This window comes from Culex quinquefasciatus, chromosome 3 (genome assembly GCF_015732765.1).
Source record: "Culex quinquefasciatus strain JHB chromosome 3, VPISU_Cqui_1.0_pri_paternal, whole genome shotgun sequence".
Classification (NCBI taxonomy): domain Eukaryota; kingdom Metazoa; phylum Arthropoda; class Insecta; order Diptera; family Culicidae; genus Culex; species Culex quinquefasciatus.
In genome coordinates, this window is record NC_051863.1 from 67,907,452 (window position 1) to 67,932,275 (window position 24,824).

Sequence of the window (24,824 nt, forward strand, 5' to 3'; positions counted from 1 at the left end):
GTTTGATATGTCGGATGATGGGTTTCTCTCATATTCCGAGAGTGTCCCCAAGGGGCCACCGGTAACCGGTTCCAAATTGGCCAGGATGGGTCAGCAAACAACAGCATGAGCGTAGATTGACACATCTTTCAATTTTATGAAGTTTGATATGTCGGATGATAGGGTTTCTCTCATATTCCGGAAGTGTCCCCAAGGGGCCACCGGTAACCGGTTCCAGATTGGCCAGGATGGCTCAGCGAACAACGGCATTACCAAATATGGACATATCTTTCAATTTCATGGAGTTTGATGTGCAACATGATAGGTTTTCACCAAAAAAGTCAAGTTGGCCGTTCATCGGGTACCCGGGAACCGGTTCCAGGTTACCCGGAAGTGGCCACTAACACTCCAGAGTGGTTCTGGCAATCGTGTATTGTGTTTTAAGTAAGTTTTATGGATCAATTTCAACTATCATGAGAGTATTGGTATAACATATATGTGAAAAACAGGAACACATGAACTTTTCGGATGTTCCGGATTTCTGGAACCGGTAGGTCACCTGGCCCTGATATTAATATTTGTGGTCAAAGTACAGGTAAATACCTGTCGAATGCAACCCGGAGCATCCTGATTGGTTGAAATTTGCCGGAGATAAAGGTCGTCAAAGTTGGTGTCTCAAAAAAGGTCCTTTTTCGGTTGTAGCCGATTCCCGGTGGCCACAGTGACCAAATCCGGTTTTCCAGGTCGGTTTCGGAAAGGGGACGTTCTAAGCTTTCGTTTGTGACCAAAAGAACCGGAATCGGTCAAAAACTGGATTTTTGACGATTTTTTAAAGTTTGGGGTCGAAAAGGACCCCAATACCTTATGTGTGATTTTTTTTTAATACCAAGGGAAGGTTAAAAAACTTCAATTTCCCTGTTTTTAAACACTTGCATGGCAATATCTCAGCAACTAAGGGTCGTATCAACAAAGATTCATAAAAGCAAAATATAGAGAATTTTCTCAGCCTTTCAAAAATATTTTTTTCAAATGTGGGCAAACAAATTTAAAAAAATTAAAAACTGCAGCTTTTTTCAAAAAAGTTACCTAAAAATGGCTTTAACATGAAAATGGTGCAGTTTATCAAAATTTCACTACAGTACTTTTTGATTGCAAATTTGATTTTACACCAAAAAATGAAGCTGAAACATTTTTGCGACCTGTATTTCAATTTTTTGAAAAAAAAGTATTGATTAAAAAAAATCATAACTCGGTCAAAGATTTTTTGACAACATGGAAATTTCTGAAAAGTTGGCATTTGATAGTGTTTTTTTTTGCAAATCAAGTTTAAGTGACTAAAAGTGATATAAAAAATCACCAATATTATTTTTACCGTGTATCATTTTTTTCAGCAGGGCCTCGTGGCAGGCTTGCCACACGTACAGATATTCTGGGCGCAGACCAAACACTCAATCAAGTATAGCTTTAAAGAAAAACATCCTCCTGGCCTTCTATCGGATGGGGAAGTAAAAGTAAAGTCCCTTTTGCGTTAAATAGGTTTTGGGTGACTCACCACACATAACCTTCGGACGCCTAGAAATGAGCAGAAACTTGCAACAGAGACCACAAAAGACCCGGGGGTCGTGAAAGTGGATTGCTTTCTAATCTAATCTAATCTAATCGAACACAAGCGCAGCCAGTCCGAAGAAAGCATCCGGGAAGAACTTATGGCTAGATTACGCCTCAAGTTGCTTCTTGTCATTATTAATGATTGCTGTACTTTCGAGAACCCCCGAAGTGTATTACACTCATTACTGCGTTGCATTAACCGCATGAGACAGATTCTATGAACGGATCCCACATTTCATAGAACCAACAGGGGAAGAAGAAGAAGCCGGGGACATACCGTACCAACCGATTCGAGTTATTTATAGATTTAGATTATAATGGTGTGTGGTGTGTAGGGGAATCGTTGGGGAAGGGATTGATGTATTATATAGTAAATGAACTTGTGACATTATTTCACCACTACGGATTAATTCACTCAAGGAGTATTAATCCCTTGGTGGCCGAATGTCTAGAGCATCCGACTTCCAATCCAAAGGTGTGAGTTCAAATCCCACCTGATTCTATGCGTTTTTGTTCATATTCAAAGTTCAATTACAGTCGAAAAGTTTCAAGGAGACCGGTCGGGAATCGAACCCTGAACCATCCGCTTATGAGGCGGGAGCCGTAGCCATTAAGCCACAGGCCGGTCAGGTCGTGAAAGTGGATTGCATTGCTTTTTTTCAGTGTTGTCCTTATCTTTGCCGAAGACGCCTACAACTTTGCCGAAGACACCAAATCGATAAAAAAAATCCTTCAAAAGATACCGATTTTTGAATTTTCATACATCATTTTTGTATGGACAGTGTGGCAGTGCGTGGCCGAATGGTTACGCTGTCCGCTTTGTAAGCGGATGATTCTGGGTTCGATTCCCATCTGCTGCAACCTTCCATCGGATGAGGAAGTAAAATGTCGGTCCCGGCCTTGGTTGTTAGGCCGTTAAGTCATTCCAGGTGTAGGAGTTGTCTCCATGCCATAAGTACAAACAACACACCAAACCAAGCCTACTGCGGTGGAATCGCTGGCGGCGGTTGGACTCGCAATCCAAAGGTCGTCAGTTCAAACACTGGGGTGGAAGGTTCCTTGGAGTAAAAAGAGGTTTGGGTGCTCTCTCCATTCAAGCCTTCGGACTCCTAGGTTCGAGCAGAAACTTGCAGTAGAGACCACAAAAGACCCGGGGGTCGTTAATGTGGATGGTTTGATTTTGATTTTTTTTTATGGACAGCTGCCAAATTTGTATGGAAAATTATATCTGGAGTTTTTTTTTTGAAAAGGTCCAATAAACCAAATTTTCAGTTTTTGCTTTTTGGGTGTTTTTGAATACCCCTGACTCAAGGCGGTTTCAAAAACACCCAAAAAGCAAAAACTGGAAATTTGGTTTATTAGACCTTTAACTCCAGATATGGACAAACTAATGATGCAAAATGGTTTCTTTGGGCATACTGAAGTTACAAAAAAAAGTTTCAGTCGGAATCAAAAATACAAAAATATTAAAATCCTAAAAAAAAACGATTTCGTAGAGAATCGCTCTGGAACATTTCTACTAGAATGCTATAAGAATACGGGAGCGAATGACCCATAGGGTTAAAGTTCCCCCAATAAAATCAACAACAACAACAACAACAGCTATAAGAATATCCAGCTTTGTAAGAACTCTGCTAGAACGTCATACTTTTTTGCATAAAAAAGGTTGAAATTTTGGCATGTTTATTTATTTGTTAATTTGTTTGTATTTTTTCGATCAATTCTCCTTCAATTTATGAATAGTGAACTTCAAAAACACTTTGGATTGTTCACGTCCTTTAAATTCTCTTTGCTAAAATAAAAAGTAAAAATTCGCTTTATTTAAGGGAAAAACTCAAATACAGATTCTCGATTATCCCCGAGCCTCGGAAAAATTTCATTCGAATCTTTGGATAATCAAATCACGATACAAAATATTTTCGTTGTCATAATAATGACTGCCCAGCTTAAGAATGACTCCCAAACTACTGGAATTTAATAAAGGCGAAAAAATAAAATAAAATAAAACAAAACTACCTAATTGTTCATGATTCGAATATCCGAAGTCCTATACAAACCATCGGATAATCTAATTTCAGATAATCGAGACTAGCCATATTTGCTTCGCTTCGCTAGGGGACTGTGATTTTAGCGGATTGCAGATCTGATTTCGCCATGTCATGTGATGACTGTCTAAGCCCAAGTTGCATAGGAATTGATAATTGGATATAAAACTAAGTCCACCTGAACCAGATTCCCATTACCATGACAGCCTTCCATTGTCAGCCGCACACATCTCCAGCGCGTACCTGGGACAAGGAAAGGGATTTGGAAGACAGGAAGTGTTGATGCTCCACTTTTTTAAGAGGACAAGGGAAAATCTCCACGGTGTCCCCAAGTAACTTTCGCTTTGAGTTGGTCGGTTTATGTGAGGTATAAACTTTAGGATACGCCCTAAGCAAGCATTGTTATAGTTTTAAATCGAGACTAGGGATATGATATTGAATTCTATTAGTTTAACATGCATCTCCATAAGATGTACAGATCTAAAAAATAACTTTATGCTGAAACCCGAATTTCCCTCTTGTCCAACTCTAATCCATTTATTTCAAGCACTTTTCACTCTCGCTAGAAGTGTTCGCCAGCACAGCATACAATGTCTCCGGCGCAGAGAAGACACTTCATTATGCTCAACATCTTACGAGCATCATCTACCCAACTATCACAGCATAAAAAGCTGAAGAAAACCCCTCAAAATCACCGCGAGAAAGAGTAAAGTGAGCGCAAAAAATGTAAACGGTTTTTCTTAACTCACTCTCTCTCTCGCTCTGTCTCCCTCTCTGGCCGCGGGAGTTCCCTCCCCAAACCTCGTTACCGGGGTAAGGCCTGCGCAAGAGACCCGTGGAGCATCAACGGCGCAAAACCAGACTTCATTCACCGCGCAACCGCCAACGTGTGCTGAAGGTCGCTCCCAAGACTCTCCAGGAAGTTCTCCACCCCGTAGTGATTCCGCGAAATCGTCGAGCCCCCGTGAACAGTTTGTAGAAATTGCGCACGGACCCCCAACTGCGTGGACTCCGTAGAAGAAACAGTTGGTGATCGCGAACCCCCGAAGAAAGAGATTAATCAGGCTCCCCCGGATTTGGCCAATTGATTTGTGTGTTGTTTCCTCTGTACGAGGCAGAACTCTATACCAACCGAAATTAACGTAATTGGCCAGACCCCCGGTTGTGATTGAAGAGCAAGATCTGCGGAACATTCGGCGAAGAAGACCTTTGAGTTGGTAGTGAGATCTTAGAGTAACCCCAGAAAAAAAAAACCCCAAAGAAAATGTTCAAAGTTCGAAGAACCGCCGCCGTGGCGCTGTTCCTCGTCCTGGTGATCGTGATGGCCACCGCGACGGAAGCCCGCCGGCGGAGGTACCCGTCCGGTAGCCGCAGGAAACCGTTGACCTCGCACAAAACCCTGAAGCAGCTGGAGTACGAGGCCCGTGAGACGAACACCCCGAACTTTGTCCGGCTGGTGTTGATGCGGTTGGTTTACGGGCTGGCGACCCAGATGGGCATCGAAGACCGGTTGGACACGGCGTTCGGGGGAGCGTTTGTGCCGCCGAACGCGGTCGAGGAGGCCGACGACTATCTGGACATCTTCAGCGACGAGGGTGGCGATGGGGATTACGGGCTGTAAGGTGGTGGTGTTGCAGGAGACCGGAAGAACCCCGCGAGGAAGTGCTGCACGTTACGAGCAGGTTAGTCAATTTGTGAGTGCTGAATGGACAGAAATTGATGATTGAAAAGGAATGGTTCTTTTTCATGCTAAAAAGAGTGTTTACAGTCATCAATCTGATCTTAAAAATATTAGTTATTTATCTGATTCAAATTATACTTCCCCATAATTGTGGATTGTGGATTGAGAGTACACTAGAGGTACAAGAAAAATTGAAAATTTTGGAAAATTTCATGAGATACTCCGGAAACGTTACCTACAAATGTTCTCAAAAGAAAACTTCATATACCGTCAACTGGGGCGTATTGGGACACCAGTTTTAACCATGTAGGAGCACAATATTTGGATTTTTCTGGTTGGTTTCAGTTAGAACAGACTCAGACCAACAAAAAGACCATGCCATATTTAAAACCAGTAAATGCTCTAAACACCGCTGTCCCTATTCAGACTATAGTCCCGATTCGCCCCAGATGTCGGTACTCATTACTCGCTAGGGTTGTCAGATTTTTAATTTTATGGACTCGTTGGATAGGTATTTCGATTACGCATCCAACGATAGGTCGCATGGTTAATCCGATCCGGACAACGTTTCCATCGAAATATCTCAGATCCAACTTCAAAAGAGTGTGTAAACAACACTTAAGTGTTCATAACTTTTGATAGGGTTATCAGATTTTCAATGTTTTAGGCTCATTTGAAAGGTCTTTCAATTATCTAACTAATGACCTGTTACAGGTATCTGAGATCCGGCTTCAAACGAGTGAATAAACAACACTTAAATATTTTTATTTATTTATTGGATCATTGTTTCACAATTTTTGATAAACAAGACAAAATTTTTAAAATATTTTAAATTTAACTATGCAGGGCAGTTTTCTCCAAATAATTTGAATCGATAATAATTTTCAACTGGTGCAATCTCGGAAACTATTTGTTTGATTTTCCTTGTTAAAATATGATACTTTAATATTTTTGTGAAATTTTCTGAACTTTTAAATAAAAATAATTTTAACATTTTTTTAATGAAACATAACTTTTTAAAAGGTCTTTAAAAAGATATTTTTTCCTCTTTTCATATTGTAGACCAAATTCAAAAAAATTGCAATTATTTTTATTTATATCACAAAATTTTCACAAAAGAGCAATTCTCTACGAAATCGGTATTTTTTCTTAAATTTTAATTTTTGTATTTTTTAATCCGACTGAAATTTTTGCGCCATTTTGCGTAATATTGAATGTTTGGCCCTTTTAAAATGTTAGTCTTGGTTTAAAAAAATTGAAAATATTTTTTTCGAAAGGATCGGAAAATTTTACGAATGTTTCATATTTTAACATTGAAAATCGGACCATTAGTTGCTGAGATATCGACGTTAGAAAATGGTGGGACTTATGGCCTATCTACAATCACTTAGCTTAGAACATCTAAGTAAAGTAGTTACTTAGGAAAGTCTGCAACTTACGTTCGTCATCCACAATCAACTTAGAAAACTTGCTGGGCTGATATACGTTGCTATGCAGTTGTTTGTTTACCTTTGATATGGAAACGTCAACTTACCGTAGATTTTGAAATTTTCCAAACCAAACGTCAGTTTCTAATTTGATTACTTTTCCATTGTAGAAACTCAGATTCATTTCCATTGATTCAAATTCCTAAGCTAAGTGAAATTTTCTAAGCTAAGTGATTGTAGATAGGCCATTAGAAAACATCAATTTTCCTGTTTTTTTTTAACCTTTGCACGGCAATATCTCCGCAACTAAGGGTCGTATCAACAAAGATTCAAAAGTGCAAATTATTGAGAATTTTCTCAGCTTTTCAAAAATATTTTTTTTCGAAGGTGGGTGGTGTGCACTAATTTAAAAAAATGAAAAACTTCGACTATTTTCAAAAAAATCACCTAAAAATGGATTTAACTTGAAAACGGTGCACTTAATCAAAATTTCACTAAAGTACTTTTTGATTGCAAATTTGATTTTACATCGAAAAATTAAGTTGAAAAATTTTTGCGACCAATTTTTCGATTTTTTGAAAAAATCAGTATTGATTCAAAAATTCAACTCGCTCGAAGATTTTTTGCACAACCTGGAAATTTCTGAAAAGTTGGCATTTGATGTCCTCTAAAACATATGAAAAAAAAAATAAAAATAGTGTTTTTTTGCAAATCAAGTTTTAGTGATAAAAAGTTAAATAAAAAATCACCAAAAATTTTTTTTACCTTGTATCATTTTTTTCCAGTGTAGTCCATGTCCATACCTACAACTTTGCCGAAGACACCAAATCGATCAAAAAATTCCTTCAAAAGATACAGATTTTTGAATTGCCATACATCATTTTTGTATGGCCAGCTGCCAAATTTGTATGGAAAATTATATGGACAAACTAATGATGCAAAATGGCTTCATTGGGCATACCGAAGGCACCAAAAAAGTTTCAGTCGGATTAAAAAATACAACAAAAAAATCGAATGACCGAAATCTGAGAGATCTGCTCTAAAGTACACCCAAAGTTAAAGAACGAGGGGATAGTCCTCACGAAAAGAAACGTGAGGAAAGTGCTATTTTGCGAGAGTATAGTCCTCTCGCGTGTTCATTCGTTCATTGGAACAGTTCATCCTATTGAGTGGCTTATATGGACAAATGACCGCCGTTTAGTTACCAAACCAAGATGGCCCATACGGCAAAGGCACGGTTCAATATGACGAAGGTCTTGGGTTCGAGTCTCGGTACCGGTACTTTTTTTTTGATAGATGAACTTTGTTTGAAGATGAACCATGAGTAAAGTACTCTCGGTAATTTCTGGATTTATCCTCTCCGTCCGCACACAGTACCATTTTACTACCGAATCGTGCTCTTTATCCTCTCGAATGCCGATACCCAGTTCTGGGTGTAGCTTTCCATCATCAAGTAAATTGAAAACAAAAAAAAAAATGCTTAATCATTTCATCTATTTTTGGTAAGATCCGGAATTAAAAAGTACACAAATATCACTTGAGTGGCCATAACTTGTGACAGGGTTGCCAGATCTTCAATGTTTTGGATTTGTTGGAAAGGTCTTTCGATTACTTAACCAACGATGGGTCGGATGATGGATCCGACATAGTTTACATCTGAGTCGATATGTACATGAAGGTGGATCTTGAACTTTTTAATGAAAAGTTCATTTACAGAGCAGTATTATAGCCTTACCTTGGGGAGGAAGGCGAAGAAAACGCAAGCGACATGTTACAAAAAATTCTAGATTACTTTTTCAAAACAGCCAATGTGCCATGGGATTCCTATGTACATAGGACCTTTTGAAAAAGTAAGTGAGAATTCAAAACGGTACTTTTCGATTGCCAGTTTGATTTATTTTTTAAAAATTATCACATTTTTCAGTGAGTCTAATTTTTGTCCGTACCCCCCATACAGAAAATGTTTGTGATATAAAAGTACATAAAATTCGACAAAAGTGCCATGTTTAATACATCAATCGACGCGGCAGAATGTCCTTTTTAAGATACTGTCACTGGATTTGCAAAAAACTTTTTCTTAAAAAATACAAAAAAGTTTTCTGAAAAAAAAGAGGTCAAATAATTGTCCGTACCCCTAGTAAAAGTACAAAATCTGATCGATTTAAGTGAATTTATTTATGAAATGTGGTTTCTGTGTCAACTACTAGTACCTCTAGCCAGTTTGTGACAACTTTGAACTTCTGATAACTTTGTTTAGTTAGTTTATATTAAAAATTGGTTTAAATTTAGTTTTTTAAAGTAAAACTTATCAAAACATTAGTTAATAAACAACTATTTTTATAAAATTGCTATTATATGTTGTAAGAGTCTCTATTGAACAAGTTTCAACAATATTTGTTCAAAATATACAATGTTTTCATCTTTTTTATTGTCATTTTTCGACCAAAAATACTGTTTCGGAACAATACCGTCAAACAATCCGGATTGTCCCGGAACCGGTTTAACCCCTCGGGGGGAAATTTTGTGGTGGTCAGATAGAGGACAAAAATACCCACCTCTTGCAATTTGAAGCATCCAATTTCGTCCACTACAGCCCGATTACGAGTCCCTAGACTGAAATTTGAAATTTTCACTTTCCGTGCTAAGAATTTCTGTACCGTCCTGGGTCAAAATGTTTTGCTTGGGGATTCCAATGGGGAATTTGTGTTTTTGAATACCCCTGACTCAAGGTGGTTCTAAAAACACCCAAAAAGCAAAAATTGAAAATTTGGTTTATAGGACCTTTTCAAAAAAAACTCCAGAAATGTTGTTTCGCGGGCCACAAAATATTGCGCGTATTCCCGAGAAAGATACGCGGCAAACCAGCCTCGAAACGACGCGCCGCACTTTCGGCAAATGCGTTCTGTCAAATCCCATACTGCGCGTTTTGTTTTTGTTGATCATCTTCTTTGAATCGCCTGGCATTGTTGCCAAGTATGTTTTATATTGCACCAAAAGTGCAGGAAATTCGCAGGCAACAATGTCTGCGGCATGTTCTGAAATGCCGCGCGGCGTGTACCTTTGAAAGAAACGGACAATACCCGGTCCCGGTCCCGGTCGGCCAAGTTTGCTTTAGAAAAAAAAAATAAATCTTGAATCGGTTTGCATTTCAATTTCGAACAAAATTTAAAAAAAAGAAAAAATCAAGTAACTTCTATTTCCAATGTTGATGCGCATCTGGGGATAACTGATTGAATTAAGAAGAGAAAATTTTGCCTTTTCGCTAATTAATCACAGGTCATGGGAATGCCCAACAATCCACAATTAATTCGCTTGACATTGTCATTGTGGACCTTACCGGAACATTTCTTTTCCCAGCTCTAGGAATGGGTCATCCAAACCACACCTGAAAAAAATAACAGCTGGGTTCCAATTTCGATTCACTTTCATCTTGCATATTTTTTTCTGCATTCCACCTCAAAAACCAAAAAAAAAACTCATCCCATTAGCAAATCTAACGAACCCAGCAAATTGGGTTGATGAATTAATTGCGCTTCTGTTTCTACTTTTTTTTTGCGCCGCTGCAAATGACTCTCTAGTCTAGTTTTTTTTTCTTGTTAGCTACTCGCATTCGAGAGATCGTTGACGCCTCGGGAGGAGACTCTCTGTCAGTGAAAACGAGCGTTATTAGCTTAACTTATTATTCACCAATCTCCCAATTTGCAGCCGGACCGTGACAACATAATACAGTATGTAAAAAAAGTATTTACACCCCTTGGGCACTATGTACATATTGTGATGAAACATCTAAACAATTTAATGTTGACAGAAACCTAGTACTACGTTTTGTTCAGAAACTCATGCCAGACATTTTGCTACAAAAAGCTCATGAAAAGATGATTTCTATAAAAAGTTATATAACAAATACTATTACGAAAATAAAAGGTGCAAAAAGTTTTTACACCTTTCGAAAATTTACATAAATAATGTTATTTGTTGACAAATCACCATAAATCCAGTCTCCCAACTCCAAATAGGCATCTTTGACTGATTAAAAAAATAATTTGGATTGAATATAAAGTTTACTAACTACTTAGTATAAAAGTTTATATAACTCTGGAAATTCTATATAAAACTTATCTTAACTTAATTTTGAAATCTTCTAATTCAACTAAATGTCAATATATTACCATAGAATTGCTAAATAAACATTTGGGAGTGGGTATAACACCGTTTTGGGGGTCTTTGTATCGCTAGAATAGATTTTTCGTTGGAATTTCGTACCAACCCGGAATTACGTCGTCGGAAAATCCGCCGGCATCTGAACCGGTCTACAATTCACAAGTCAACCTATGTGGCATCAGAAAGGGCATAAAATTTCCGATCTTTTGATACCCATACATCCAGGTTTTATATAAAACCCACGTTTTTAAATACCTAAGCAAAAACGTTGTTATGGTTTCGTTTGAGCAACCTGTCAAAAATGTATGGAATTTCGTAATTTTTGTTCTCGTGGATCAAACTTACTTTTGCCCAGGTATTTAAAAACGTAGGTTTTAAAGAAAACCTAGATGTTTGGGTATCAAAAGATCGGAAATTTTATGCCCTTTCCGATTCCACATAGGTTGACTTGTGAATTGTGGACCGGTTCGGATGCCGGCGGATTTTCCGACGACGTAATTCCGGGTTGTTACGAAATTCCAACGAAAATCTATTCTAGCGATACAAAGACCCCAAAACGGTGTTATACCCACTCCCAAATGTTTATTTTGCAATTCTATGGTAATATATTGACATTTAGTTGAATTAGAAGATTTCAAAATTAAGTTAAGATAAGTTTTCTATAGAATTTCCAGAGTTATATAAACTTTTATACTAAGTAGTTAGTAAACTTTATATTCAATCCAAATTATTTTTTAATCAGTCAAGGATGCCTATTTGGAGTTGGGAGACTGGATTTATGGTGATTTGTCAACAAATAACATTATTTATGTAAATTTTTCGAAAGGTGTACAAACTTTTTTTGCACCTTTTTTATTTTCGTAATAGTATTTGTTATATAACGTTTTATAGAAATCATCTTTTCATGAGCTTTTTGAAGAAAAATGTTTGGCATGAGTTTCTGAACAAAACGTAGTCCTAGGTTCCTGTCAAACTTTAAATTTTTTACATGTTTCATCACAAAATGTGCATAGTGCCCAAGGGGTGTAAATACTTTTTTTACATACTGTACATAACGGAAGATGTTCTTCACTTCGATGATGACGGCCTGGAATGGCCACCACAGAAGAGTCGTCAGCACCCTCATTCCCAGTTGATGCGCAACCAAATTAAGGAAAGAAAGAAGTGAAAAAGTGGTTGCTTCCAAGTTGACACCATCCACCAGTTGGGAGGAAGCATTTTGTTAAGGGGAAGGCCTCTGTAACTGTCCCCGTTTTCCATAAAATTTGATAAAATTAAAAAAAAAAAGACAGCCAAAGTATGATTGTCACATTTTTTTTGCACCGGTTCGGACCGACATCATCTTCTTCTGCAGGCAGAATAAAAAGGAGAAATCGGGGTCACTATTTGCGCGGGACCGCCGCGCCGGTGTCCGCCCGCACGCCACCTGCCATGCCGGGTCTCGGAAGTAATCGACACAGTTCCGCATGGTTTCGATGGTCGGTTGGGCTGGCAGGCAGCCCCCGCAAATCACACCAAACCTGGCTGCACTCGGGGAAGCACGTGCGACAGAATATGGTAAAATAAATAACTTTAATAAGGCAAATAAAAGAGGTGAGAAATTTGGGTTGATTTTTTGTTTGTTTGCAAATTTGAATATCTATATCAGTGAAGAAACTCGTGTTTGGAAAGTAAATCAAATTGCGTTGAAAATGAAAGTTTCAAATTTGTGTAAATGCAAAGATCGCGTTACACAAAATAAGGCATTTTTATACTGCTGCACTGACTTTGTCTAATAAATTCCCGAAATGGTGTACAGTAGTTGTTCGGTAACTGGGCGCTCGATAACTGGGCCGTAGCCCAGTTAAAAAGCAGACAAACGTCAAAAAACCAAAACAAACCGAAATGACCGAGAGGTTAATGGATGTATAAATCATGTTCAATAAATAAAAAAAACTATTTCAAGCTTTTGAAAATAAATTTGAGTAACAATTATTTTTATATTTCATCAGGAAAGTATTTAGCATCGAGCGAGTTGTGGCGCTATAACCACGGCAAATAGAGTCCAGGGCATTCGTGGAAATACAGTGTCCCATCCTAGAGGGTCCCGGAGTACCAAACCTTCTTAGCATGGTGCTCCCAACGAATACAACCAAATCTCGGAGCGTATGGTGGTGTGTCCCCACGCTTCTTCCTCCCCTGTCGATTCAGAATTGTGTTGTTGTTCGAACACTCAGTGCTCAAACTCAACCCAATTACGAGTCATCTCTGCGATACGGCTTTACGCAGTAGGCCTGGCCGCTTTAACGCTTGTGATGTCTCAATGCATTCTAATGCAATGGCGCACTACAAATGTTAATAAATGACAAGAAGAGTGCTAGGCGTCATCTAACCTAAGGCACTCTCCAGGATCCCTTCGAAAGATTGGCTGTGCTAGGGTCTGATTAGATTAGATTAGATTAGATCATCAGGAAAGTATTTAGCATCGGTGGTCCCCTCGTTATTTTTTGTTCAGCCCAGTTACCGAACAAGTACTGTAAACCCATGATTCCTTATGACTCGTCATGAAGCGTTTGCTGCCTTTTAGGTAAAACGGTCAAAAACATGCTTAAATAACACTTTTGATATTTTATTAAAAAAATTTTTTTTTTGATGGATCAACTATGGTCCTCTGGAATGAGCTGTCATGTAGGAATTTTTCTGTCAAGAAGGGCCGCGATGTTAAATTTCAAAATTGATTTTAAAATCTTTGTTGTTGTGACAAAAATGCCAGTAATTTTAGCTTTATTTTAGGACTCAGTTCTCCAACAAAACCGGAAGTTTCATTTAATAAAATTTAATTTTTATTTTAGATTTTATTGTAAAAGATTTATTAGTTTGCCACAGGTCATAAGAATAACCTTTATGAAATCTGTAACAAGATGAACAAGAACTCATAATTTACATCAGAGCAGTTTTCTCTACGAAATCGGTCTTTTTGTATTAATTTTATTTTTTGTATTTTTTAATCCAGAGGAAACTTTTTTAGTGCCTTTAGTATGTCCAAAGAAACCATTTTACATCTTTAGTTCTTTGGGCATTAGAAGACACCAAATCGATCAAAAAAATCCTTCAAATGATACAGATTTTTGAATTTTTATATATCATTTTTGTATGGACAGCTACCAAATTTGTATGGAAAATTATATAGACAAACTAATGATGCAAAATGGCTTCTTTGGGCATACCGAAGGCACCAAAAAAGTTTCAGCCGGATTAAAAAATACAAAAAAATCAAATGATCGAAATATCAGAGAATTGCTCATCAGCAATTCTTCAGAAATTTGGCTCAGATATACTCTTCGGTCATCTGAAGCAAATGGCATAAAAATCTCGCATTGCATATTCTGTAAAATGTTGAAATTATAAGGAAATTTTGATTTCCTTACAAAAAGTCGGAAATAACATTTTATAATGGCTGTAACTCAAAATCTACATTGACAAATCTTCAGAAACTTGGCGCAGATATACAACAGTTATCAGAAGCAAATGGCTTAATTGTTTCGAATTGCATTTTTTTTAAATGTTTAAATTGTAAGGCAATTTTTTATTTTCATTTTAAATGGGCTGTATCTTGAAAAAAAACATCACCGATTTTTTTAAATTTTTTGCTCAGAAGTGCGCTTGGTGTAAGGAATCATTAGACCCCAAAATCTCAGATTGCATTTTTTTCATAATAACGGTACTTTGAGCAACGTGATAGCCACTTAAAGTTTGATTTTAATTGAAAAAAATCCCGTTTTTCGATTGTCCAATCCTGAAAATATTTTTTAAAGTTCAGAAAATTTCCAATAAAATTGGCGAAGAGAAATTGAACATTGGACCTCTGGTTGTGGAATACAGCTAGTGTGTCCATCCTGGGAATTCCCGGGACAAAATTCCCGTGATTTTTCCAAAACCGGGGATTCCCGAATACCGGGATTTTTAATAAGTTGTCCCGGGAATTCCCGAATTAAAAAAAAAAAAACATTTTTTAGTCTGGAAATTTAGATTTGGTTGTGGAAACAGATGAACAGTTGAATACTTCAGAATAGATAATAATTTTAAAGCATTATAATTTGTATTCGGCATATAACAGCATGATTTGGTGTATTAGGGCAAACTGTTGAAATTTTAGTTTACCGATCTGCAAAATGCCTAGTGCTTTAAAAAAAGATTGAGATATCTAGGTAAATTTATGATTTAAAATAAAAATCAAATCAAATTATTTTTCATCAAACACTGCCGTGTGGGGCAAATCAGAACAAATGAAACAAATTAAGACACCTATTTAGCCATTGTTTGCATGATGTTTTGGTTATTGGTTAAAACAGGAACAGAACAAAACAATTTCACAGAACACCTATTTTTAAATTTCATTTCATTTCATTTTATTAGGTTGCTTTAACAATTACATTGGTGCAGTTGTTATCCAGAGCTAAGATTTAGACTACCTTTCTACAGCTGATTTGTTCAAAATGGGGAGAGAGTTTACTGGTACTAAGGAGAACGAATTAGACAGAGAAGGAAAAAAATTGCAAAAATAACCTTCGACTACATATTTTTAAATTTGTTGCTCTAAAATCTACTTACCTATATTCAGACTGTATTCCTGTTGTTTGCCTAGTTGGCGGTAATAGCCTAAAGATAATTTGTAAAATATGTTTTTTTGCAAAAGTCCTTTTTGTGAAATTTGAACTTTTCAATACAAGTATCAATAAGTAAAATTATAAAAAAAAAATTTTTTTAAAATTTTAACGGTGAATTTATTTAACACATGGAAAAAATCAATTCAAAAGTCGTTTATTCAAATTCAAAACATATACAGAACCCGGGAAATTTGGACGTCCTAGTCAATACAGCGAATTCCTTCATTGATGAAGGAAAAAGAAACAACAAAAATCATGTTTTTCAATTCTCATCTAAACATTCCCACATTTCTAATGCCAATATCTCAGCAACTTTTGGTCAAATTTTTAATTTTGAAAAATGAAACATTTGTGATATTTTATGATCTCTTCGAAAAAAATGTTTTGAAAATTTTGGAATCTAGACTAACATTTCAAAAGGCCGTTTGGCCCTTTTAAAATGTTAGTCTTGACAAATAATAGTAGTTTATGCAACAAGTTGCAAAAAGAAGATTTTTTCAGCACGAGTTATACATTTAAAAAATACGATGTGTGTTGAAAAAATCTAGCAAAACAATGCCAAAGGGCCGTTGTGGGCTTGTAAACAAAGAGTGTATCCCTTTCATGCCAGATGTAAACACCCTCTAGCGTGAGCAGGACACACTCTTTGTTTACAAACCCACAACGGCCCTTTGGCATTGTTTTGCTTGAAATCAAGTTTTGCAACGAGTTGCTTACAACATTTTTTGCAATTCCGAAAAACACTTCTTGAATTGAATTTTATGTCAAACATTAAGTGTTTATTAAATTCACCGTTCAAAACAAAAAAAAATATTGAAAAATTTTACTTTTCCATACTAGTGTTGAAACGTTCAACTTTTCAGCACTCATTTCAGTGCTGAAAAGTAAAACTTTTTAGCAATGGTATTGAAAGGTTTTATTTTTCCATTCAGTTATTTTTGGTAGGGAAAAGTAGGCCGTTTCGTTTCTCAAGAAGGACAGGAAAAGTTGACAGTTTCACAGCGGAGTTGAAAAAATAATAATCAATTAATTGTGTACGAACTTATCATCATGAGGATTGCAATGCTTGCTTAGAGCGTATTCTAGACCTTATACCTTCCCAAAAACCGTGCAACACCAAGCGAAAAAGATTTAGGGATGCCGTGGAGACTTTCCCGTATCACCTTAAAAAAGTGGAGCATCAAAACTTTCCGTCTTCCAAATCCCTTCCATTGTCCCTGGTGCGCGGTGTAGATGGGTGCGGCTGGCAATGGATGGTTGTCATGGTGGTGAGAATCTGGTCCAGGTGGAATTGGTTCTATTCCCTATTATCAATTCCTGGGCAACTTGGGTTTAGACATCACATGGCGAATTCCAGTCTGCAATCCGCTAAAACTGTCCCCTAGCGAAGCGAAGCGAACTAGATGTTAAAAAAGTATTCCACTCAATTATTGCAAAAAAGACTTAAATTCATATGGGACAGTTATGTTTCTCTTGACAGTAGTAGGGTGTGGTTGGAGGGAATCAGTTGTTTGTATCATTTCAAATCCTTCAATACGGCGAAAAAGGGTAAAAAAGTGAGATCTTTCTGGACTAGTTCTTGGAATCCAGCCTGCAAAAAAGCATAAATCAAATCTTAACTCGAACCAACGGGCTTTTCCACCGCAATAAATCCAGCAAGTGGAACGCACCACAATGTTTTAAGCAAAATAAAAAAAGAAGCATCAGACAGCAATCTTCGTAGTCCAATTCTCAGCTAGCCGCTCAACTGGAACGAAATGTTCAAGAAGCTGCACTGCGCCGCTTGCTCATGCGTGTTCCAGTAATTTATGGGTCTCCATCTCTCCCGTGCTAGTAGCATTTCCCGAACCCATTAACTCGCTATTATTTGACTTGCAGAAAACAATTAAAGTCTCATTAACTGGCAATTCTTCCGATTTATGATTTTTTTTGCGCGCGCGCTCTCACCGGCAATCCCCTATGATTGACTCATTACAGCCAAGAGTGCGCGAACGGACGTCCCCTATGATTAGGCCGAACGGGATTCCCCCTCCTCCCCTGAGGGGGCCAATCAGTGGTGGGTTCGATCCTAAGGAGGCCACCCGGTCGGATGGACTCCGGGCCACCATGTGGTCACCCTAGTGGTCAACCTGTGGAATCTACTCATTTGAAATAATATTGATTTTTTAATATCTCAACTCATCATATTAATGAAAATCTTAATACTTTCACCTTTACCAAGTTTAAGTTAAGGTGAATTATTAAATTTAACGCAGTTCCCCTCGCCCTCAACCGATTGGACCACTTTCTGTCTCAATTAGGGTGGCAATTAATGTGTGCGCCAAGTTCACTTTTACCCTCCCCCTCCTGAAGAGCGTCAATTTCAGGGTTAGTTTATCGCTGTAATAGCTTGAGTAGCGATTATGGCATCCCTCGTACTAAGCAAAACGCCGTACGAGTTTTTCGTACCCTCTTCGAGCTTTTTGCTGTGACTGACATTTTTGTTTTTATCTTGCGGTTCGTCGCTGAGATAAAATTGCGAAGAGAGTATCGAAATCATAACAATTTTACGGAATTTGCTGATGAAAGTGTCGGGTGAAATTGGTTATAAAAAGTCTCTGCAATTAGGAGCTATTAGGAGTATTCAACAGCTTCATGGAATGTTGAGTTTGGTAGAGACTGATGTTATAAGGCTGGTACAAATATGTTTTTAATTTTTTTTCTCTTCAAAATCGGCTTGAAAAATCAGAGGGCAAAAACTTTTTTTTAAGGCTTTAAAATTTCAATAGAAAGTCAAGTGCAATTAGCTGAAATCAATTTAAGGTGAAGCCGTTGATCATTTTCGAAGAAAATTGATCATCACTATAAAATATTCTGTATTAAATTCAATTTTACGAATTTCAGCACGAAAAGGAATCAGCATGTGCCGGTTGTTGCCTTTTTGAAGCCACTGAAAGATTTTTTGATTTAAATCAAATGTGCTTCAAAATTTATTTAATTTCGTGGCACAGTCATTGACGTCCTAGTTGGCAATCATTGATTAATAACTTTACAAGGAATGGGATAATCGTTATCAAAATGAATCAGCATGTGTAGGGCATTATTCTAAACAACTTGTTGAAGGAATTTTGTCAAAATATTGAAAGAGACGCAAAATTTATATCTTTGAACGAAAAATCATGACAATGATGGAAGTCTTCACGTTAAAATGCATTCCCCTGCGTTTAGAATCATTTTTAACATGTTTGGGTTTACTCAAACATCCCTTGAGTTTTTGAAAATTGAAAAATAGTTTTTTGCTGAAATTTGTTTTTTAAGCTAAGGATTGCAAAACATCTGAACTAGTGTGAAATGCATTTGAAAATAATTTTTTCATTGAAATGTTGAGACTTTGGATTGTAATTTTATCTTCCAGACTAACGATGTATAACATATTGGGACTTGAGTTGATCTTAGGCCACTTTTCTAACATTCAGATATTTGTGAAAACATTTTTTTTTATTTTTTTATACATGACATTTGTATGCTTATCGAAACTTCAAACAATTCAATAGCGATGTATGGGACCCTAAACCAAGTAGAATGCAACTGGTTTGTTCAATATCGGTTAAGTCAGCGCTGAGAAAACTCATTGAAAATTTTGGTCACTTACATACACACACAGACATTTACACTCAACCCCCGGTGGTTGGTCACTTTTTCGTTTGACATTTTTTTTAGTTTGTACCCCGTTGGTTGGTCAAAGTCAAACTAAAAAGTGACGAACTGTCACTTTTTACATATCTCTCACGCACACTGTCAAAACAAACGTTTGGTAGTGTGTGTGAACTCCGTGTAAAAAGGGTATCAAAGTAAAAAGTGACCCCGTTCGTTTGACAACAGTTGGTGTCAAACCATCTGGGTTTGAGTGCACAGTCGACTCTCTGGCTGTCGATCTTCTCGATATCAATAATTCTCCATCTATCGATGAATTCTTCAGTCCCTTCAATCTGTATACTTCAATTATCTTCATTCCTCGATATTTTCCCTTGCTTGAAGGATCTCTTCCTCGACGGTCCCTTGGATTCTGTTTGTTTTAAAAATCTCTTCCGGTTGTCAATAATTTCACTTTCTCATGGCTTGCATAGACATTTTTCTTGGCGAAACGAAGCTTTGAAGGGTGTTTGACATTAGTTTGTTTTTGTTTGATGGTAGTTGTCATGATTCTCTCACATAGCTGATGATTCTCTTCCTCGACGGTCCCTTGGATATTGACAACCAGAGAGTCGACAGCCAGCGATAAGTTAAGACCTGTTTAGCTCGTGTTGTCATCTCGCGTGCTTGGAAGTTTTTGACAGATGGAAGTGGAGGAATCCTCCGAGGAGGAAAATTTTTGTCCCGTCCGCGGGAATCGGCAGTGGTCACAGGAATCGTCATCGAAGGAGAAAAAGTTGAGAAGATCCTGCTCAACAGCAACAAATTCAGCGCGCTAGCGGGCGACAAAAACAACAAACAATGACAGTGCAGCAGGAGGAGGAGACTCCCTGGCGGTTCCAGAACCCAGAAAATCTGCCGTTAAACAAAAGCAACCACCTCTGGTGGTAACGAAATTGGGCTTTAATAGATTTCTGGATTTAATGGCCCTGTGCAAAGTGAAACCGGAATACAAGCTGACCCGGGGTGGAATAAAAGTGACGTCTTTTTCAGTGGAGGAATTTAACACCGTTCGAGAGCTGTTGCTTGAGTACAAAGTGCTCACACGATCAACGAATCAAGGATTATCAAGGATCGACTCAAGGAGGTCCATAACCTTGATGTTTTAGATGTGAAGGCCATCAAGTGGAAGGAAAAGTCCACCGTGAGTGAAACCCTTTACATTGTCTTCTTTCCCAAGGGGCACATGAACCTCAAGAAGCTGAGTGCAATGTAGAAAATGAGACCATCAGTCATCGTCCGATGGGAGGCCTACCGGAACAAGCAACCCAACGTGACCAGGAATTGCCTCCACCTGGGACACGGAGCCAAGAATTGTTATCTCAAAAGCAGATGCAACAACTAAGGACGATTCCACAAAACGTGTAAAAGCGAAGTAGCTCAACCCAAAAGTGTGCTAACTGCTCTGGATCGTAGTTGCCCCAAACGTGCGCAGTTCATCCAGTCGAGGCAGCAGGCGTCCAAGCCGAAGCCGCCAGCTTAAAAGAAGGACAAACAGAATCCAGTGGTACCGTCGTTCTCCGCGGCGGATTTCCCTCCGCTACCGGTTCCGGTCCCGATTCCGGATAAACTGAAGAAGACAGACCCACAATCCGCAGTTGATGCAGGAAGCAGTCAAGGAAACACTGGCCCTGGTGCCGGTGGCCAACCCGAGGCGAAAGGAGACGAGGTGCTTTACAGCACGGATGAGTTGTGGAAGATGTTCCTCTGTGTTTCCTGTGGAAGACTCTACGAGTTCACCGCGCGGCTGAAGAGTTGCAAGACCCACTCGGACCAGGAAAGGGTGGTCGGCACCATGTCCTGCTAGTTCGGTGAGCATGAGCATGAGCATGAGCATGGTTGACTGCCAATGAGCTGCTGCTCCGTTATTGACAGATCAGCTGAAGTTAAACAATGAATCAAAAATGATCAGTGGGAGCCAACCATCCGTTCACTGTTTAACCTCTGAAGATCCCTACTTTATTAGTCAATACCGGCGCCCTCCCAAGAAGCCTGCAGTTCAACGAAAGGGAGGAATGTTAGTCCGATAGTTGAAGTTGCAGACTCATCAAGCACATAGTTTTTCGCTATATACTTGTTGATACCGCTTGAGACCGTTGAATCCACAGCATCTCCTTCAAGCATCACGTGATTATTTTTTTTTGGTTAGTAGGATAAGGTATTGGCTTTTCGATGCCTCCTGAGCTACGACGTTATGGGGAGGACTTTCATAACAGACCCGTCGGCGAGCCTTCCGAGCAACGATGCTATGGCAAGGTCTTTTTGGTTAACACACAAAGTCACTCACACACAATTATTTCACTCCACTATTAATTAATCCAAAATGTCAGTGCGTCTTTCGATCATTATATAGAAATGGCTTTTTCACCATTAAAAATAAAACCTTATTTAAAACATTATACACAATTTACCCGACGCCGTGCCTTCCGATCAACGATGATATAGGAAGGGCTTTGAAAATCACAAAACAATTAATTAAGATCTCAAAAAAAAATCACAAAAAACACCAATTACTCAACGAAAATTACGCTCAAGACACAAATAATTCAGTAAGTCATGCTATTATTCGATCACCACAATCACTCACCCCTAACGAACAGCGACACAAAAGCACACAAACAAATTAACCTGCATAATCACGATTTCGCGTCCCCACTTCCAGCACACCAATGATGCTATTATTCGATTACCACAATTTACCCGACGCCGTGCCTTCCGATCAACGATGATATAGGAAGGGCTTTGAAAATCACAAAACAATTAATTAAGATCTCAAAAAAAATCACCAAAAAAATCACAAAAAAACACCAATTACTAAACGAAAATTACGCTCAAGACACAAATAATTCAGTAAGTCATGCTATTATTCGATCACCACAATCACTCACCCCATACGAACAGCAACATAAAAGCACACAAAAAAATTAACCTGCATAATCACGATTTCGCGCACCAATGATGCTATTATTCGATTACCACAATCACTCACTCCATATGAATCACAGCGACACAAAAGAAATGAAAATGAGCATGCAAAAACAAGACAACGCGTCCCCGTGGTCAGCGCACTACTGATGCCATTATTTAATTATAATAACCACGCACCCAAGCACACAAACAGCGACACAAAAGAAATGAAAATGAGCATGCAAAAACAAGACAGCGCGTCCCCGTGGTCAGCGCACTTATCGGCACCATGTCCTGCTAGTTCGGTGCGGATTAACTCCTGCCGCAGTATATTTATTTTTTGTTTATTTGATCCCCGGTCCCAACCACGTCTCGGTACCGAAGATTACCTAATAAAAACAAATGAGAGAATAAAAAAAATCTTCGAGCTATTTATAAAACAGTTCATTTTCAGGCAGGATTATAACCTTACCTCAGTGAGGAATTCCTATAGGATCGAATGTTTTTTCTCCAAAGTTTGTATAGAGAATTAGGGCGTTTTATTGGGTTATAGCACATGATGATAGAACCTTGGTTAAATTCAATTAAATTATACATTTCTTCCATGTACAGTTTGTTTTAATTTAAACGCATCCAGCTTATTTCCCAAGTCTTCCGCTAAACTGACCGCAGACTATTTTATCTTGCAGCATCAATCAGCCGTCGTCGGTCGGATGCACGAGTCATGAATGTAATTTCGTTTTGAAATTGAAAACAAATTCATGAGAAAGAAAGAAAAGAAAAGGCAAAAAAAAGAATAGTTTCTCATTATATCAAGAGTGCGAGTGTGTGGTGTGGCGTGATTAGTTGCTGCTTCTGTCTGGATTCAAATGTAGGCAAACGTAACTGTTCACAAATCTAAATTCAAACGGGTACTTACCACGGATGTTCCAACGAACGCACATATCTCAAACGGCCAATCGGTTTGTTTAGAAAATGCGCCACGCAGAGGAGGGCGTAAAAACAATCTCCGTTTGGTCGGAAAAGCACACGTGCGTTGAATGTTTTAACTCCTTCAACTTTTAATTATTCTTCGTGCTTTGCTGAACAGCGTTTTGTGGGTACATATATTTGCTTTTTTTTGTTAAATTAACGAGAAGAATTGATTAGGAATTAAAGAAATTTATTGAAAAAGGTTCGACGAAAATTTGTCTATACCTTGAGCTTTTTTTTATAAAAAGGTCCTATAAACTATTGTCTTTAATATGTTTATAGGACCTATTAAAAAATTTAAGATATGTAATAAAACAGAGAAGAAAATAAAATCTTCATAAGCATCCGCATAATTAAAGTCTAAGGGGAAGTATGTGTAGCAAAAAATCATAACCGAACTGTGAAGTGTGCTGCAATATTAGGCATTGAAAGCGTGCCAATTTTGAAGGTGTTTCCTTTATCAAAAAGAGTTATTCAAGGTGAATTTCGTAACTATATGGAGCACAATCGATCGTTTCGGTTCGATTAGCTTTCACTTGATTTGGATTGAGCAGCTTATGAGAGTAATTCCAGCTCAAATCAGGAATTTTTCTGCTACTTTTGTATCCGACCCTCTCCGAATTCAATGAAACTTTGTAGACATGTTATCCTAGGCCTAAACAAGTCATTTTTGTGTATATGGAGCCGATAGTACTCGAAATTAACATTTGAGAAGGGCGTAAGTTATTTAAATATTTTTGTATTTTACAATTTAAAAATTACTGTATCTCGAAGCCGTTGCATCGTATCAAAAAGTGGTCAAAGAAAAACTTATAGGAAATTGTACAAGCTTTCTGGAAAAAAACACTGAAACAAAATACATGCCACTTCTATGGGAATTTTGGTACAAAAGTACCAGAAAAATTCCTGATTTGAGCTGGAATTGATCATGAAGCAATCAATAGATGAAGTTTTGAAGGAAACTGTAACGAAAGCATTCGCAACAGCTTTGTAGACTGGTTGATCAAGGAATTTCTCTGGTTCGAGTAGTTACGACCTTATGTAAAGATTAAATAATCCAGAAACATAAATGTTTGTGATATTGTTTGCTTTTTTATGCTAAACTATGACAGGACATACAGTATTGTCCGTTTCTCTCGATGGTGGCATTTCAGAATGTGCCGCAGACACTGTTGCCAGCGATTTTCTTCACTTTTGGTGCAATAAAAAACATACCCGGCAACAATGCCATGCAATTCGAAGAAGAAGATCAACAAAAACAAAACGCGCAGTATGGGATTCGACAGCGCGCATTTGCCGAAAGTGCGGCGCTTCGTTTCGAGGCTGGTATGCCGCGTGTCTTTTTCGGGAATACGCGCAATATTTGCCTAAACTTATGATAAAATGATGTATTAGGATGATCCCTTGAAGTTTTGTATCATTTCCAGCATTGTTCTATTGAAAAGATTTTGCTATACTGACCCATATGGGGGCGTATGGGAGGGCCAAGGAATATCTCCGGTTAAAAATGGACCATATTTGTCCCCCATCTGACAGTTCAAAATATAGACAAATCTGGATCTTTTGTATTCGGAAGTATCCAATTTGGTCAATTCTAACAAAAGTTATGAGATTTTTTAGAAAAAAAGTAGGGGTCGAGCGTTTGAGTGTTAACCCAGAAGGGTCATTTTTGCATTTAGAACAAAAAAAAACATCATTCTAAAATTTAGTGTTTTTTCTAACCTTG

The 24,824-nt window shown here is 38.0% G+C and overlaps 1 protein-coding gene across 1 annotated transcript in view; it reads left to right on the plus strand.

Moving 5' to 3' along the window:
* The first annotated feature begins 4,510 nt into the window (after positions 1-4,510).
* Positions 4,511-24,824, plus strand: part of LOC119770601 — a 40,210-nt gene continuing 19,896 nt past the window's right edge. Inside the window, exon 1 of the mRNA XM_038265815.1 lies at positions 4,511-5,314. Coding sequence (XP_038121743.1) covers positions 4,897-5,253 — 357 coding nt within the window. The 5' untranslated portion in view covers positions 4,511-4,896 and the 3' untranslated portion in view covers positions 5,254-5,314. The remainder of the gene's footprint in view (positions 5,315-24,824) is intronic.